The sequence below is a fragment of the Chelmon rostratus genome, chromosome 1 (assembly GCF_017976325.1).
Source record: "Chelmon rostratus isolate fCheRos1 chromosome 1, fCheRos1.pri, whole genome shotgun sequence".
Taxonomy (NCBI): domain Eukaryota; kingdom Metazoa; phylum Chordata; class Actinopteri; order Chaetodontiformes; family Chaetodontidae; genus Chelmon; species Chelmon rostratus.
This window is the reverse complement of record NC_055658.1, coordinates 12894390-12910692: the sequence shown is the minus strand read 5'-3', so window position 1 is coordinate 12910692 and position 16303 is coordinate 12894390. Positions and strand designations below refer to the sequence as shown.

Here is a 16303-nt window from a genome sequence, read left to right as displayed (position 1 = left end):
TCCTGTATGTGTTTTTATAATGTCACATGATTAGGAGGACGTACTCAGAAGGCCAAACACTGATGTCAACATATCAACAATTTACCTCAGCTCAAGAATAAATCACATTTTGCAATAATGTAAATTCAATTTTGCACTTTCGACCCAAATAAATCACTTTGATGGATTTAGTGTATATGTCATTTTTTTCCTCTTATTATTATCTTATTACTGTTATACAAGTAAGAATGAGCGTGCATGTTACTTTGCTAAGAAACCGCAAAGAGAGAAAAAAAAACCCATCAAGGAATCACCCTTATATTATTCTATTTTAGTCAAATAAAGGAGAAACGGGCACAATCACCTCCAGCCCTTTGATGCATTTCTACAACCGAGAAATACGCACTGGAGTGGGTGTGCGCGGTAGAGGAGGGGTTAACGATTGGGAGGGTGTAGATTGCAGACGGAGCAGTAGTGGGGTAGGCTGGATTGTGATAGCGACAGATGTCTAGAGAAACTGCGAGGGGCACTCCTCGGTTACACCACAGTCCGGAGAGCAGGGGCGGAATCTGCAGCTGTCACTCCAACGGGTTACCTCCATTATCACATCCAGCCGGAGCCTGGAGAAGAAGACCAAGTGATCGCTCTCTGGAATCACAGGTTGGTCACATCTGAGCTTTGTTTGATTTGGTTTGCTGTTTGATTTTTCACTTGCAACTCGTCTGGGATTAATGTTCTGGGGGTATTATGTTGGTAGAAAGAAAGAAAGAAAGAAAGAAAGAAAGAAAGAAAGAAAGAAAGAAAGAAGACTGTGAGATGCGGCTTACCCATTGTTGTCTCTCTATTTGCCTTTCTCCTATTATAAAAATTATACATAACAAGGTTGCATTTTTTTTCTTTTCCTTTTCCCATTCTCATCCGTCTCAGTTTGATTTAATGCGTCTTCTCGGGCAGCAGCGCCTTTTCCCCCTCTCTCCCTCTCTCTCTGTCTCTCTCAAGTAGGCCAGGCGATGAAACCCTGTGATAAGAAAGCGCAAAACAAAGTTAGGAAGTTGTGGCACTAATTAGGCAGCCTCTTGACACGTTATTGTGCTGAATTTCATTTTCTCTCGAATGCCCGCGTGAGCACGACATTTTCAAATGCCCGTGAACAAAAAGGGCAGAGCAGCTGAGAGAGGCGGCGGTGGGTGGTTTGAAATGGGGGATGGAGACCCCTCCACAGCTTTTATCGCTCAAGTGTTCGTGGTCAGTGTATAGTGTAATTCCCCTGTATAGCAGCCTAGGCGTAAACTCTACACCATAGTACAGATTAGCATCAGTGTTTTCTGCCAGTTTAGCCCAGCCCATTACTTTTGGCAGTGAGCAGCCTCGCTGCTGCTGAGGAATCCTCCTCCTTTGTTACCGGCCGGCACATGCTGCCGAAGCCTATTCTCCTTTATCTCCCTGATAGTGCGTTAAGCTTAATGTCTACTGTACATCTGACTTTCGTGTTTGCTCAGAATTTGTCTTGGAAAAAAAATGTCAGCGCAAATTCACAATGATTGCATGCCAAAATTACTGGTTTTCTCCTTAAATTGTGCGTTTTTGCTTTGTCTGATTTGGAGGCCGGTGACGCCAACAGGCGAAAGAGAGACAAATAAGTACAGTATATTGAAAATATTAGTTAGAAGCAAGTTCAAAAGCAGAATTAGGCTGGCGTTGCTGTACGAGCAGATATAATGTCTTTTACTGCCGGACAGCTCATTAGACTGTTAATTGCTTTAATGGCTGCAGCCTATTCTGGTTTGTGGCGCATCCTGACTTGATTGCTCTGTTGTAGCACTATGGACAGTTCCCACGTCGTTCACATCTGCAGAGTAAAAGTCCCTTTGGACATGATACAAAAAACAAGCCATGTTGTATCATATTTCCAAAAATATCATCTGTCAACTCGAAAGAGCTGATCAGACTGTGGCATTTAAGAATCGAAACCAGCAACCTCAATTGTGCAGAACCAAGCGTTTAAGTGATCTGTCATATGTTGATTTGTTCAGGGTCAGCTGAAATACAGCCAGTAAGATAAAGTCGAACTTGCAGTTCTCTATTCTGTCCCTGAAAGGAAGTCACACTCTGTGGCAATCACAAACTCTTCCTCCACAGCCACAACAGTCTTGTGACAGTAACATGAAGAACTACGTGCCCGTTGAAGCCCACATGTTTGCTTCATTCACGGAAACTGTCAGCTAGCTTATTGGGGTTTTACACTGATCTGGAAATCCATACAGAAAATCTATCTTTATAATTTATATCTGTGAATGTAACTGTAGGCTCTAGATTGCATCTATGTGCCTATGTGAGACTTGTTGCACTATATAGTTTTTAGCTTGTCATGCTGAGTGAGGAATAGTTGTATGTCTTCATCATAGATATTCAACTCAGAGTTGTGGGCTGTTTTGGCACCAAGCCTTACCCAACATTCCTGAAAGAGTAGAGAGTATGTGGGGTTGTCTGATCCCAGTAAGGTTCCCATGCATTTTCACTTGTTTTGTAGCCAAACTGTGTTTGGCAGAGAGCAGTTTCCTAATTGAACTTCTAGTTCAATTCTAGACAATAATATTCCTCCTTTTTCTGACTGAACTCTGTTGAAATACCTGAAAGAACTAAATCAAATCCACACTGCATTTTAGGAAGTTTAACAAAACATATAAAATATAACGCATACCAATGTTGTGCCTCTCATATTAAAAAAACCCCTTCATCCGCTTGTTCCTAGGAGACACCATGGGAGGGAAACTGAGCAAGAAGAGGAAGGGATATGATGTGAGCGACCCCAAAGCGGCAAAGGATGAGACCGCAGTGACAGCTGCAGGTGCAGAGTCTGCTAAAGCTGAGGCTGGAGCCCCTTCCACAGAAACTGTGTTGACAGCTGAAGCAAACAATGTGGCAGCAGTAACTGAAGCTGTAAAAGCTCCAGAAGAGCCCAAATCTGTACCTCCAGAGGAGCCAGCTGCAGGAGCAGAGGAGGCCGCTCCAGTGGCAGAAGAACCAGTTGCAGCAGCAGAAAAGGTAGCTCCAGTAGCAGAAGAGCCAGTTGCAGCACCAGAGAAACCAGCTCCAGAAGCAGGGGAATCGGCTCCAGAAGCAGAGGAACCACCTCAAGCAGCAGAGGAACCAGTTCCAGCAGCAAAAGAGGCAGTTCCAGTAGCAGAAGAACCAGCTGCAGCAGCAGATGAACCAGCTCCAGTAGAGAAACCAGCTGCAGCAGCAGAGGAACCAGCTCCAGTAGAGAAACCAGCTGCAGCAGCAGAGGAACCAGCTCCAGTAGAGAAACCAGCTGCAGCAGCAGAGGAACCAGCTCCAGTAGAGAAACCAGCTGCAGCAGTAGAGGGAGCAGCTCCAGTAGAGGAGCCACTTGCAGCAGCAAAGGAACCAGATAGAGTAGAGGAACCAGTTGCAACAGCTGAGGAATCAGCTCCAGCAGAGGAGCCAACTGCTCCAGCTGAGGAACCAGCTGCAGCAACAGATGTACCCGCTCCAACAGCAGAGGAGTCAGCCCCAGTTGCAGAGGAACAAGCTCCAGTAGAGCTCCCAGAGGCTACAGCAGCAGAACATGGGTCTGCAGATGCACCTAAAGAGCTGCCTGTAGAGGAACCTGCTGCAACTGTAGAATCTGTGCCAGAACCAGAGGTTGTTCTTGCCAGCACAGAGGAAGCACCCAAGGACGAAGAGCCAGATCCCATCCTAGAGACTGTTACTGAGCCAGAAGCCACTGTGGAGGAGTCTGTTCTGTCTGCTGCTGTCCCTGAACCCGAGCCAGTGTCCGAGCCAGCTGCAGAGCCAGTGCTGGAGCAAGCCCCAGAACCAGAGCAAACCCTTGGGCTAGAGCAAGCAGCACAGCCAGAGCAGGAACCAGACCCAGAACCTGAACCAGAGAAAGCCCCAGAGCCAGAACTTGTACAATCACCAGAGCCAGAACCAGAGCAAGCACTAGAGCCAGAGCTAGAGCCAGAGCAAAAGGTTGATGCAGAAGAATCTGCAGCAGAGGAACAAGTAGAAGAAGTTAAGAACGAGCCAATTGTAGCCACATCTGACATTACTGAACTTCAGACTGTGGAGACTGCAACAGAGGAGGTCCCCACTGATCAACCTGTAGATGAGGAATCTGTTGCAACAGAAGCATCCGGCACTGAGGCGGCACCTGAGCCTGAAGCAGTAGAACCTGTCCCTGAGATTGTCATCTCAGAGTCTGTCTCCGCCAGTGAAATCACTGCTGAGTCTGACGAGGTAGCTGAAGCATCTGTGGAAGAGGTGCCTTCTCAGGAGCCTGAGGCAGAAAGCAATGGGAATTTAGAGAGCCCTTCTGTTACAGAGGATGTGGCAGAAGTAGATGCACCTCCAGCTGTAAACGGAGAGTGCACAAATTCTGCTGCAGTGGAGACAGTGGAATGTGTTAATGGTAATGAAAAGCCAGAGGAGACACCTATCAAGGAGCAGAGTGACTTTGAACTGAAAAAGGATGTGAACCTGAGCGCTGATGTCCAGGAAGTTCCCGACGCAGTCTCCGACATGGTGGAGGGCGTCGCCACTGAGGTCACCCAGGCGGTCTGAAAAGAAGTCACCATTCAAATCAGAGTGAATTCAGCTTAATCCTCCAACGCGAGAAAGCCATCAAGGTATCACAAAAACAGCTAGGCTTTCTGGAATGCTGTAACCACCGCAATGTCTATAGTGGTAACTCAGGCAAAAGGATGTTTTCTTTTGAGTAACCAAAAATGAAATGCAACCACTTTAGGATAAAAAGAGAGACAGACAGGCAGACAGAGAGAGAGAGATAGGAAGTGCAGAGAGGAGTTTGGAATTTGAGGCTGAATGCAGGCGGACAGTGAAACTGGACAGCAGAGCAACAATAATGGACAGTAAATATGATATTGACGAATGAAATGAATAAATCTGTCTTTGTGTGTGAGCCTGATGAATATTACAAAGTGGTTTATTGGAACAGCATCCATTATTAGTATGTTACCTGATTTAGAATGTCATATATCCTTTCTATTACTATATGCAGAGACCTGACATTAATGTTTTGGCCTTTTATAACAATGGTATCTGCAAGGACTGTTCATTTTAAATTGATTGTTCGGGATAGAGAATAAAAAGAGATTGTTATAGCCTACGGTGATCTTGTGCATTTATTGTACTTTAAGCTGGAAGTCTTAACCCATTTCAAACCAATCCGAGAGTGAGCTTTTGTCGCTATAGTTGCAAGAGAAGCAAAGCAACTTATTTGCAGAACATCTAGCCTCTGTTAATATCAAACCACTTGTTGACAACCACCGCTACCGCAGCTCATATCAGCCCAGTGGGTTAGAGTTTGACTGATTATTCATATCTATGAAGAGCAATGTCCTCTAGGTCACTGGCCACATTACGAATATTTTGGTTGGTGGAACATGGCTGCCTATTGTACGAGGCCTGCGTGCCATGATTGGGCAAACAAAAGCAATTCGCTTTAATCAGAGAATTCATTCCGCTTTCTGAGGTTTTCTGATTGTCCTCACCTCTTTCTCTCTCTCGTCACCATGCCCGTTGCTGAGGCTCGATGCCACAGCAGCACACCCTGCCAACATTTCACAGATCCATACCAGCAAGGGGAGCTGAAGGGGGGAGGGGCAGGAATGCTTGTGGGAGGCAGAGAAAAGGAAGAGGGGGAGGGGAGGGGTGTTCTGGGATGAAGGCAAGTGCTATGATGCTGCACAGAGGAAGACAGGATGTCAAACTGAGATTCTCTCGCTTCTGTTTGCAGACATTTTCAGACTCTTTCACAGGCTGAAATTAGACAAGATATGGCTATATTAGTATAGTTGGATGGTAATTGGTAGAGATAAACACGTTTTGACACCTACCTGATGCCTCCTCGTAGAATGCAGCCACGCCTGCCGCTCACGCCAGTGTCAGAGAGTAGAGGGTTCTTGTAGTGCAGGTGCTAATGTGCCATCATTAACAACAGGGAGTAAAGTGACATTTGTGTGTCTGTGCATGTGTACGTGTATGGACAGCGGGGAGGTGGGTATGGGAGTGCATGTGTTTGAGGTGGAAGTGGGCCTTGGTTGAGTATGGTCATCCATCCTTGAAAAAACTACTGGACCATGGGTCAGAGCACAAGAGGAGATCTGATAGTGATAGCGGTAACCTCCCACAGAAGTAGCTCCATAATGGGCCCATCCACATACCAGCTCTCTCCAGTTTCTTAAAAAAATACTCCAGCACCGCACATTTATGAAAGGAATGTTGTGGAGAGGGTTTGGGGGCCGGCAGGATGAACTTGCTGGCATGTTTTCATCTTTCTTGCTTGCAGTTTTGTCAAAATGACTTTGTAGGCATGTGGGTTGCTGCCTTAAGTCGTTGGTTTGGAAACTATTTTATTGGAAAAAGACAAACATCAGCTTAACAGAAACATGATATCTGAAGGTGCAGTACATGGTGCTCTGAAGTCATTTTTAAGAATGATGACAACAGTTGGCTTCAGTTAGACTCAAAATCATTTTATATAGGGAGCAAAGTCTTACACTCTAAAACATATATGCCATCTTTATCTAATAACCACTTTAGCTTTAAAATGGTTTTACTTTCAAATCTCTGAGAGGTTAAACTTACAGGCCACCATTATTTATAGAACCTTACTTCCAAAAAAGTCTGGCAGCAACATGACCTGCTAACCTTCAATGAACAAAAGATATCCGGGAGATCACAATAAAAAAGGGAGACCCTCCAAATGAAGCAGGATGGTATTTGTAGCTGCAGTAATGGCAGAAACTTCATGATGAAATATCAGCACTGTTTAAACTGAAGAAATGTGTTACTGCAGCAGTTTATTCTTGCCAAAATTACATGAATATAGCCATTACTGAAGTCCTACTGGAGGCTCATCATTTCGTTTCACTTTCCCTCACATTCGTTCCCTTTTATGTGTTGTGTTAACGTTAGAGAACGGGGTCCTTGTCTTTTGCATCTTGATTTAAACACTGCCTTAAAGTTGCATAGTTGTGAAAGGCCAGCTGCACTGCCTGGTTACCCCAACACTATGCGCTCTATATGCAAGCTCCTGCACAAAGCTCAGACTGTGTTCCAGCTTCTTTTTTCCCTGTGTGAAGACTAGCCTGCAGGCTTTAGCTATCCCCAACTGATGCCTCTGAGAAGCAAAAGGAAAAAGAAAACGTGAACTAAATCCAAAGGCTATATTATGAGGAAATGCATGAGGCACTGACCTACTAGGTCAGGTTTTCAAGTTTTTTTTTCTGGCTTGCTTTTGGCAGAGTGTCGAAGACACAGGTCTAGAATTCACTGTTGATTTCTTTTTAACAAGCTCATCCACATTCTGTGGGTTCTTTAATGGCTGAATCATTGTTAATATGTAAAATATTGGGGGACCTAACAAATTACAGATTCACACAATATCTTCAGTGCATTAACCACAGCTCATTATTGATAATTTAAAGTCCTGAAAACTTCATTTCTGAAGTATCTCTCCATTGCTGTCTGAAATTCTGAGTGTGTCTATATGGTACTACATGGAACCCTCAAAATGTAACTAAAACAAAACAAAACAAAAAAAGTCTACGGCATGTACTTTCTCCCAATCCCAAAGCAGTGCTTTACATTTCACAGATGCAGAAATTACCATTGTGTGACTCAAAATGATGACCAGTAAGAGTCAAAAATCTTAATTTACCTTTTTCACCTTTTTCCAACTGAGCCCGGCCCACCTCAATAGAGCCAGACTCAAATACAAAAATGTCTCATGTGAAAAAACAAAACAAATTTGCTCTGAGGTGTCTCACTCTGCGCTGAACAGCCTCTACCTCTTGACAAACCTTCCTGAGGCAATGTTTAACATGACTGTATTTACACACCTTTCCCTATCTAGAGGCCTATTAGATTAAACGAATTCAACGCCCTGTGCGATTCTGGGAAGGATCTTTTAGAGCCACCTTGGTTATTAACGTGATAATAAACAGGGAGGATGTGAGTGCATGAGGGAAGACTGCCCAGACTTCTGAAGTGCCTTCTGATATAAGAGAAACTCTTTCCGTTGCTCCATCCACTCAGCTGGCTGAGAAAATAATAAGAGTCAGGTGGCCAAATTACAGCAACAGCTGACCACTATTTATTATTCAAGCAAGAGGGTGTCGGAGCAGAAGTACAGACGGGAAAACACGTGCAATACATGGCTTAAAACAAACAAGTCACTCTTCCCTTTTCACTTTCTCTCATCCCAGACACACAGATGTACGCACTCAGGCACACACTCACGCAAAGGTAATGCTTTTACAATGATGGCTGTACAGAGACTTCCTCTTTTTCCCTTAATGTTCTCAAAAACGGTCAATCAGAGGAGATGCACTAAGTAACTGCCATGCTGAAGAGCAAGAGCCTTTTTTATGGATTCATCTCCTGGTTCAGCCTGTGCCTGCATGGATAAACTATGACGTTTCTATTTTTCTGTCTGGTTAAATCCCCCTCTCTCTTTCCCTTTCGCTCTTGGTGTCTGACTTGCACACATTATCAGCACTACTGTCTCCTCGCCTTTCTGCTCTGGTCCTGTAAATCTTTTTAGCCTCTTTATCGCTCTCTCTCTCTTGTTCTGGTTGTGGTTCACCCTCCCATCCCTGAATCCATCCATCTGGACGTGTGCGCTAATGCTGTCATTGTATCAGGGTAGGCAGAAGCCTATTAGACAGAGCTCAGTGGTAGTAAGAATCAATATTGATCCATTGGGTTTAGTCTAATGGATGCTGAGAGTAGCAGTGATTCCCCTTTGTCTGCCCAAGGATCCCATCATCCTTAACTCCTCACACATGCGCTCTCTCTCTTTCAACCACACACACACACACACAATGGGCAGCTGTAAAGTGCTCACTCAGCACAGCAGCTGCATCAGCAGTGTGAGACAGAATAGAAATCAGTGTCTTTGTGTGTTTGTGAGTGTGTGTGTGTGTGTGTGATGGGTAAACGGGAACATTAGTATCCATGTAAACAGTATCTACATAAACATATAAGAGTCTGTGGATTCTCAGCCGTACTAATAGACCATGTATTTCTCATTACCATGCATCCTGGGCTATTAAGACAGGAACAACCAGAAGATTCAGGGCCATGCACACACACTCACTCACACACACACACACACACACACAAACACACACACACACACACACCTAGTACAATGTCAACTAAAACAAGCACAAAAACATATTTAGGTTTTCACAAAAGGAAGCAGGTAGCAGTGTGGATGTCATCTCAGTTTTCATTTTGGCTCAACACGTGCTGAGATTTTCACTACCCAGGCTGTTGTATCAGCAACTATTCAATGTCACACTGTTTGCTGGGTAGAACCTAAATGAAAGTTGAGACAGTATCTACAACCACCACATCTATCATTCTTTGAAATTCAGACACAGTGGTTCTTTTTCACAGTAGACATTTTGACTTGTCGTAGCAGGAAGTGCACAGGTGCCACTAACAACGTTGATGATAGCTCTGTTCTATTTAAGTGTCCCAGTGGGGCCTGGCAGCGCACAACTCCCTATAAAATACACTGTTGGTAGCTTGCTCCATCGTTAAACTGAGATTTTGGACTGGACGTTTATAAACCGTTGTCATTTTGAATCATCATTAATGGATGTAGAGTTGCATAACTTTTCGCAGCTATAAGATGCAGAGCAGTGCATTATAGGATTGTTAGTGATAGGTAATAATAATGATAATAATTATTAGAATTATAATGACTTTATTCATTTAACACCTTACAAAAGAAAGTAACAAAGTGCTTTACGATTAAAACAAAGAATAAATGTAAATAAACTCAAAAACTAAAATATAAGACAAAATTATTTGAACAATATCAACAAATAGTTGTTTCCAAATGCCATAAGATCAAACTTAGAGTTTTAAGATGAGCTGAGGGGCCCAGACAACAAAGGGTTGTTCACCTTTACTAACAAGTTGAGATTTTTGAATCATTACCAGGCCCCTGCTGGAGGATCTCACACAGTGATCTGGCTCAGGGGAATTTCCAGATAACAGATACAGGCAGGAGCCTGACTAGTCAAGGTTTTAAAAACAAGCAGTAAAACCTTAAAGTTCAATCTAAAACTCACAGGTAGCTGCTGAAGAGCAGCAAGGACTGGTGTGGTATAGTTGCTTCTCTTAGAACATGTTAAAAGCGTGCCAGCAGTGTTTTGTATAGGTTGTAGTCTTTGGATGTTTAACCTGCTCAGAGCAGAATAAAGTGAATTGCAATAGTCAAGTCTTGAGGAAATAAAATATAGATAACTTTTTCTAGATCTGCAGAGGAAAAGAACGACCTAATCTTGGCTAAATGGACAAAGTAGGTCTGCACCTCTTTTGTCAAAAGATTTATTTGGGCATAAAGTTGCATATCATCTGTAAAACAATGAAAACCTACAATAAATGTATGCATGATTGGCCCCAGAGGTAGCATGTATATAGTAAATTAAATGGGGTCCCAGAATAGATCCCTGGGGGACTCCATGCATAACAGTGCACATGAAATGGAATTGTTCCATTGGATTTTGTGAGGGAGCTATGTAGATTCACACACAAATGTCAGACAGTAAATATAATGCACTATATAGTAAATAGGAAGTGACTGCCTTCATTGCGTCTGCAACTGATGCAGCTAGATGTGTTACTATAAGCCTCTACAGCAGCATACTTTATATTATATTCTTCAGATGCTGATTTGGTCAGTTCCTGCATGTCACTATAAATCAAATGCTTAATTCGCTTAACACCATAGAGTTGTTGGGAAACACTCAAATACACCCAAATACCCCTGTACACTCACAAAAGCTGTAGTCAAGTAGTTTTTCAATTGCCACTGCCCCAAATCAAAAACAAAGGGAAGGGATTTACAATCTGTAGAGCATAAAACATCCTCTATTCTCGGTTCGGATTTTTCCCATTATGGAGTTCCAAAAAAAACCCCTTTAATTCGAAAAATAACATTTGAATCAAAATTGTGCTCATGATGCTTAAACAAATACAACACAGATAACATGACAATCATGTGTTACCAGTGCTCCTTTGAAACCATCCTTACGGCAAAGCACCACATACAAAGTTTTACACTGAACATACACCCGTTATCTCAGCTTAGTCACTGAAAGAGAGGTTACTTACGGGAAGCGCATGAGCACGGTGTGTGTGTTTTAGATTTGAGATGGAAACTCATTTGGTGTGCAGTCACCTTGATCAAGCCTCGGGGCCCTGTTAGCTCCAAGGAAACATGCAGTGAGGAGCTCATTTCTCTCTGACTTCTTTAGCCTTCCTCTGGTGCTTGGTACTGTATACTCCGCTGTGTTTGAAATGTTTTCCTTGACTCAAGCACTCACCTTTGTCCTTATCGTTTCACATTAATGAAGGAATGATGATACAGCCAGACTCAGAAACAACAGAACACTTCGTACTTCAAATGCTCAACTTTGTTTGTGGACATTAATGGGGACGATTCAGACAGTTGGCAGAAACATTTGGAACAGTGTTGTATAGACTGTGAAATAAAGCTCACTGATAAACCAAACCTTTTAGAGGAGAGCATAAAACGCTGCTTTTCTGTGAGTCAACTGAGCACAAAGAGGAGGAGGCAGAATTCACTTTAAAATAAAAACATGAAATCTGAATTATGATGAAAAAAGATGGCTGTGAAATATGGGCTCTGTTTTCCTTAAATGACAGCTGGAGCTACAGGAAATGCACTTCATATCACACAACCTACATCTATTAAAAAAATCAAGACAGAAAGCACTTTTGGCTGTGCTATTTTTATAAAATATATATATACCAATACAGAATTTGTGCCCTTGTAATACAATTTCAGTTGTAAATTGTTTCAGCCCCAGCCACCATGGCTGCAGAGGATTGTCCATTGGGGAGAGATGACCTTCACTGTGCCTCTGGTGACAGAGCTAAATCAAAGCTGCTGCTTGTTTAAGACAGCCACTGTACACTGGCTGTATGGCCCCTGGTGAATTATTTATGCATGAAATGAAATGACCTCTGGCACTTTGAAGACAGCAGGGATAGGGCAAGGACAAAACAGAGGGAGCAAAAGGAGGGGGTGGCAGAGAGAAAGCAACAGAGACAAAGAAGGGTTTTACTGTATATTTGCTCATACATTTAAAGTCGGGAGGGAAGATAGAAACGGATGGAGAGAGAGAAACTGATAGCCGAGCTCTCAGGGGAAGCCTGCAGGGTTTCATGTTAGACGTCTTTCTCAACCTGTTGGAGCAGCAACTCGCTTTCTGACTCTGAATCCCTGTCTGTAGCTCTTGGACATCTAGCTTAATCCTAGCCAATATGACTTTTACACCTGGTAGCGAGGATGTTTTTGGAAAGTCCGGACATCTCCACAGGAATGTTTAAAGGTTATGGCTTTGTTTTAAGTTTGAGGTTAAGATTAGCTATAGAACAGTACAAACGTGTGTGTGTGTGTGTGTGTGTGTGTCTGCCTACTTACAAGCAGGGTAGTCAACTCTGCTAACATCTGTTTGAAAGCTTTTCAAGCATATTGATAAGATATTCTGTTATGCAACACACACACACACACACACACACACACACACACACACACACAAATACAGATCAGTGTCCTGCCTCCTGCAAATTCTGTTCATATGTAATTATGCATTAGTGGTTAATGCTGAATATCAGTCTTCGGTCAGTGCCAGAGCAGGAAGTTCATGTAGCTCGGTAAACAGCAAGGTAATGGGTCAGGGTGCCAGATGGGTGTCTAAGTGTCATAGGCTGTGTAAAACAGTCACCTATACATTTGTCATGAACGGGAAAAGTAGCTATAGAGACCAGGCGTTAGTGCCAGGCTGTACACATGTTTATTTCTGCCGTAAAGTTGAGCATTTTAAAAGGGGGTCTACGGGAATTGACTTGCATTTGAGTCATGGCCTGGAAGTGGCCATTCAAGGAACTGCAGTTTTTGGCACTTCCACATTGGCTTCATTTTTCAGCCCTTCATTTTGCTGCTTGGTATCTGCCTTTGGCTCCAGATTCCTGTGTTTGTGTCGCATATTGTTAGTCAACATTGACATTTTATTATTTCACCTTGACCATGATCTTCCTCTTCCCCTTACCATGTGGTTAAGTAACTTGAATTATACTGTAATTGCTGTACATAAACATTTTAAGAATATCTTGTTGCCCCTGTGCCTCAGGAGTTAAGGCACAGATCATGAGCCGCAACGTCCCAGGTTCCCAACCTTTGTCAAATGTCATTCACCATCGAATATCTTCGTATTGTATTGTCACTCTCCAACAGAGGCATTAAAATAATTAAATAATGTTGGCAGTCAGCATTTTGCAGATATGAGAAATATCAGAGTTCTGCTTGGCTTTGACAGGTGATCTTTGATAACCCATCCATCGTTTCCACTACCTGCAAACCTTGTGAATGACTGCTAAAGAGCAAGAAAAGCCCTCCTATGGAGGACAGTTGGGGTGGTTGGATGGGTCAAACACATGACTTTCACCCTGGAGATTAAGGTTCATGTCGTATGTGAAACCTAACATGAACATTGACTTCTTTTTTACTTATGCACATGCTGTAAGTGCAGTAACATAACATGCGTAACTGAAGTAGTGTAACTAATGTACGTGACTAATGTACAAATTTTCACGTGCACCACAATCTCCTCCAAAATCTAACCAGGTAGTTTTGTTGCCTAAACCAAAAACTAAACTGCAGCCGTTTCACAAGGTGTTTATTATTGTTCTCAGCAAGCTTCATTGCATGCACTGACTGAACGTCTGTATGTGACAAGTTGAAATTGAGATGACATGTTGGAATTTTACATGTAATGTGTTCAGCATTATTACAGGCCATTTAAGAGGCAGACTGACTGGTATGACAGCTTGAAATGCTAAATTGTTCAACAACACACTCACATACATAAACAAACAATCGTTTGTGGGTTCAAAATGTGGTAGAAATATATGTTTAACGATGCGGAAAGGTATGGAAATTACAGACAAGCTTTAGGTGTTTCTCAGGTGCTAATTAGTTGCACTTCATGTTATACTCCAGCAGAGGCTACAGTATATTAGACACTGATGATTGCTCTATGGCAGGTAGACGTGATAAGTGCTTTTCTTAGCAGTCAACTGGAAATAGCAGCTTAAAGCATGTGTCACCTACAGTCCAGCTGCTGCAGGCACGTGGGCAGCAGTCACGGACTTACACAAACATACCAGAAGGCCTCAAATTGTGGCAAAATTTTACAAGACTTTTACAAAATGCTGTATTTTGTTTGATTTATTTGACATTTTTCTTCACATTTTTTGGCAAAATCTCACAAAGGCACAGCAGCTCACACAATTGCACAACAGTGTGTTTGACCATACTGGATGAGTAGTGCCAGCAGTGCATAAAAACTCCAGAAAGGCTCCATAAATGCATTCCAGAAAAGTTAGAGCTGAATTGGCAAAAAAAAGTATGACTTAATATCTCTCCAACCGAATCCATGCATATCCTAATAAACCCAAATATTGTTTTACATCGGTTGTGGAGTGTTCTTTGTGTTGCTTTTGTCTTGGCCTGTCAACATTTGTTTAACTGTGGAGGACTCTAAAGTGCTCTGGCAGATCGTCATCCCAGCTTTTCACGTCCAGTTATGTCAACAGAGAGGGAGAAAAGGAGAGAGACTAACTGGGATTTTTTTCTATTCAAGCTGGTAACAAGTAAGCATTTAAACCATTACGCATCTCTGCATTTGGGCAGAATTGCATGTTTTAACGCCATAACCATAAACAAGAACATTGTAGACATTTTTGTCTTATAGAACACAATGATCATTTGTAAAAAATAACACTAGCTCTCCTATCCAGCAAGGCTCCATGTGCATTATATCACATTAAGGCAATGTGATTTCCCGCATATGACCATATATACCATTAATTGGCTTTTTCATTCGCTAAAGATGAGCAATCTGTGTATGTCTCACTTTGTATACGAGACAAAATTCCTGCTATGTTTTCAGAATGAGGCAGGCAGGACTCATAAAAAAGGAATCCCTCCAGTTTGGATACACAGCAGATACACACATAAACACACCCCACCCCCAACACACAGCCAAATTGAATTCACAGTCTTTTCAGCCTCACATTGCTCAGTATTATTCAGTTTTGCATATTAAATTGTGTGTGTGCTGTTACACATATTTTATGACATGCTTCTAAACATTTTGGCTGCTTTTGTGCACGTGTTCATGAAGGAGTACCTGAAGTAAAGGCGGTGGACAAAAGGACTGAGATGGAAAGTGTGGGCCGGAGGAGGGTGGGAGGGAGGGGTCTCATTGTATTAGAGTAACAAGGACTTCAAACTGGCCCCTCCTTCAGATGCGCTGACAGAGAATCACTGGGCGAGTGCCGGGACCTCCTTCTGTCGCTGACCCTCTGCACGCCTCATTAAATCCTTTAACTTTGTCAGATTCATCCCAACACACACACACACACACACATGCACACACAAACACACACACATATAATACACACATTGCCCCGTGCCTCCACCCACCATGATGCCCCTGGCCCACGGCATTGCCATATGTCCACCACACAGGCCCTGGCAGCTCCTCTCTGCTTTGTAGTCTCTGCGCACACACTCTTCAGCCTAATCTGATTTGTGAGAAAGACCCTGCAGAATGACTGGCAGGCAATTATAAAACATCCCAGGCTTTTGTGAAAGATGGTGATTTGGTTGATCCCACTGTTGCCTTACAGAAAAGTTACAATAATAGCAATAGACATTACCCAGCGTAATCTGATATAACACTGCTGTCCACTGAAAACCTACGTTTCGTGTTAGTTATGGCAATTTTCGTTTTTTCCACTTAAGTTAATGGATTACATATTCCCTTTTGTGTTGGGACATCTCTTCAGCTCTTATTTTCCGGTCAGTGCTTGTTGCAAATAAAAGCTTTTTTTTTTTTTTTTTTTTCAAATTGGAGGGTGAACAAAATAAGAGCCCGGTTTTGCTTTTATTAAATCTAGTTCTTACTCGACAGCATGTCAGCCTCACATTTTGTTTGTACTGTGGAGTTTATAAAGTACTTTGATGTAATCTAAGTTCAATTTCAACATTTAAAAGGTGAGCTAGCTTCTCACTGTGCCTCTCAGTTTTGTTTTACATAGAGAGAAAACAAAAAACTTCCATATGTGGGTTAGAAATGCTTGAAAAGCCTTCGGTGTTGCTGCAATGTATAACCCTCTACACCTCACTGAGCCATTTCTACTGCCCTCTAATGTTACACGTTAC

General features: G+C 42.7%; 1 protein-coding gene across 1 annotated transcript; it reads left to right on the top strand.

Moving 5' to 3' along the window:
* The first annotated feature begins 483 nt into the window (after positions 1–483).
* si:dkey-56m19.5 (cell surface glycoprotein 1) lies at positions 484–5129 on the top strand. Its single transcript, XM_041938419.1, has 2 exons — positions 484–639; positions 2732–5129. The coding sequence occupies exon 2, from the start codon at positions 2740–2742 to the stop codon at positions 4564–4566; it is 1827 nt and encodes a 608-aa protein (XP_041794353.1). The 5' UTR covers positions 484–639; positions 2732–2739; the 3' UTR covers positions 4567–5129.
* The last annotated feature ends 11174 nt before the right edge of the window (positions 5130–16303 follow it).

What these genes read in the sequence shown, in the direction of transcription:
- si:dkey-56m19.5 (XM_041938419.1), top strand. Translation starts at nt 2,740, where the DNA reads ATGGGAGGGAAACTGAGCAAGAAGAGGAAGGGATATGATGTGAGCGAC.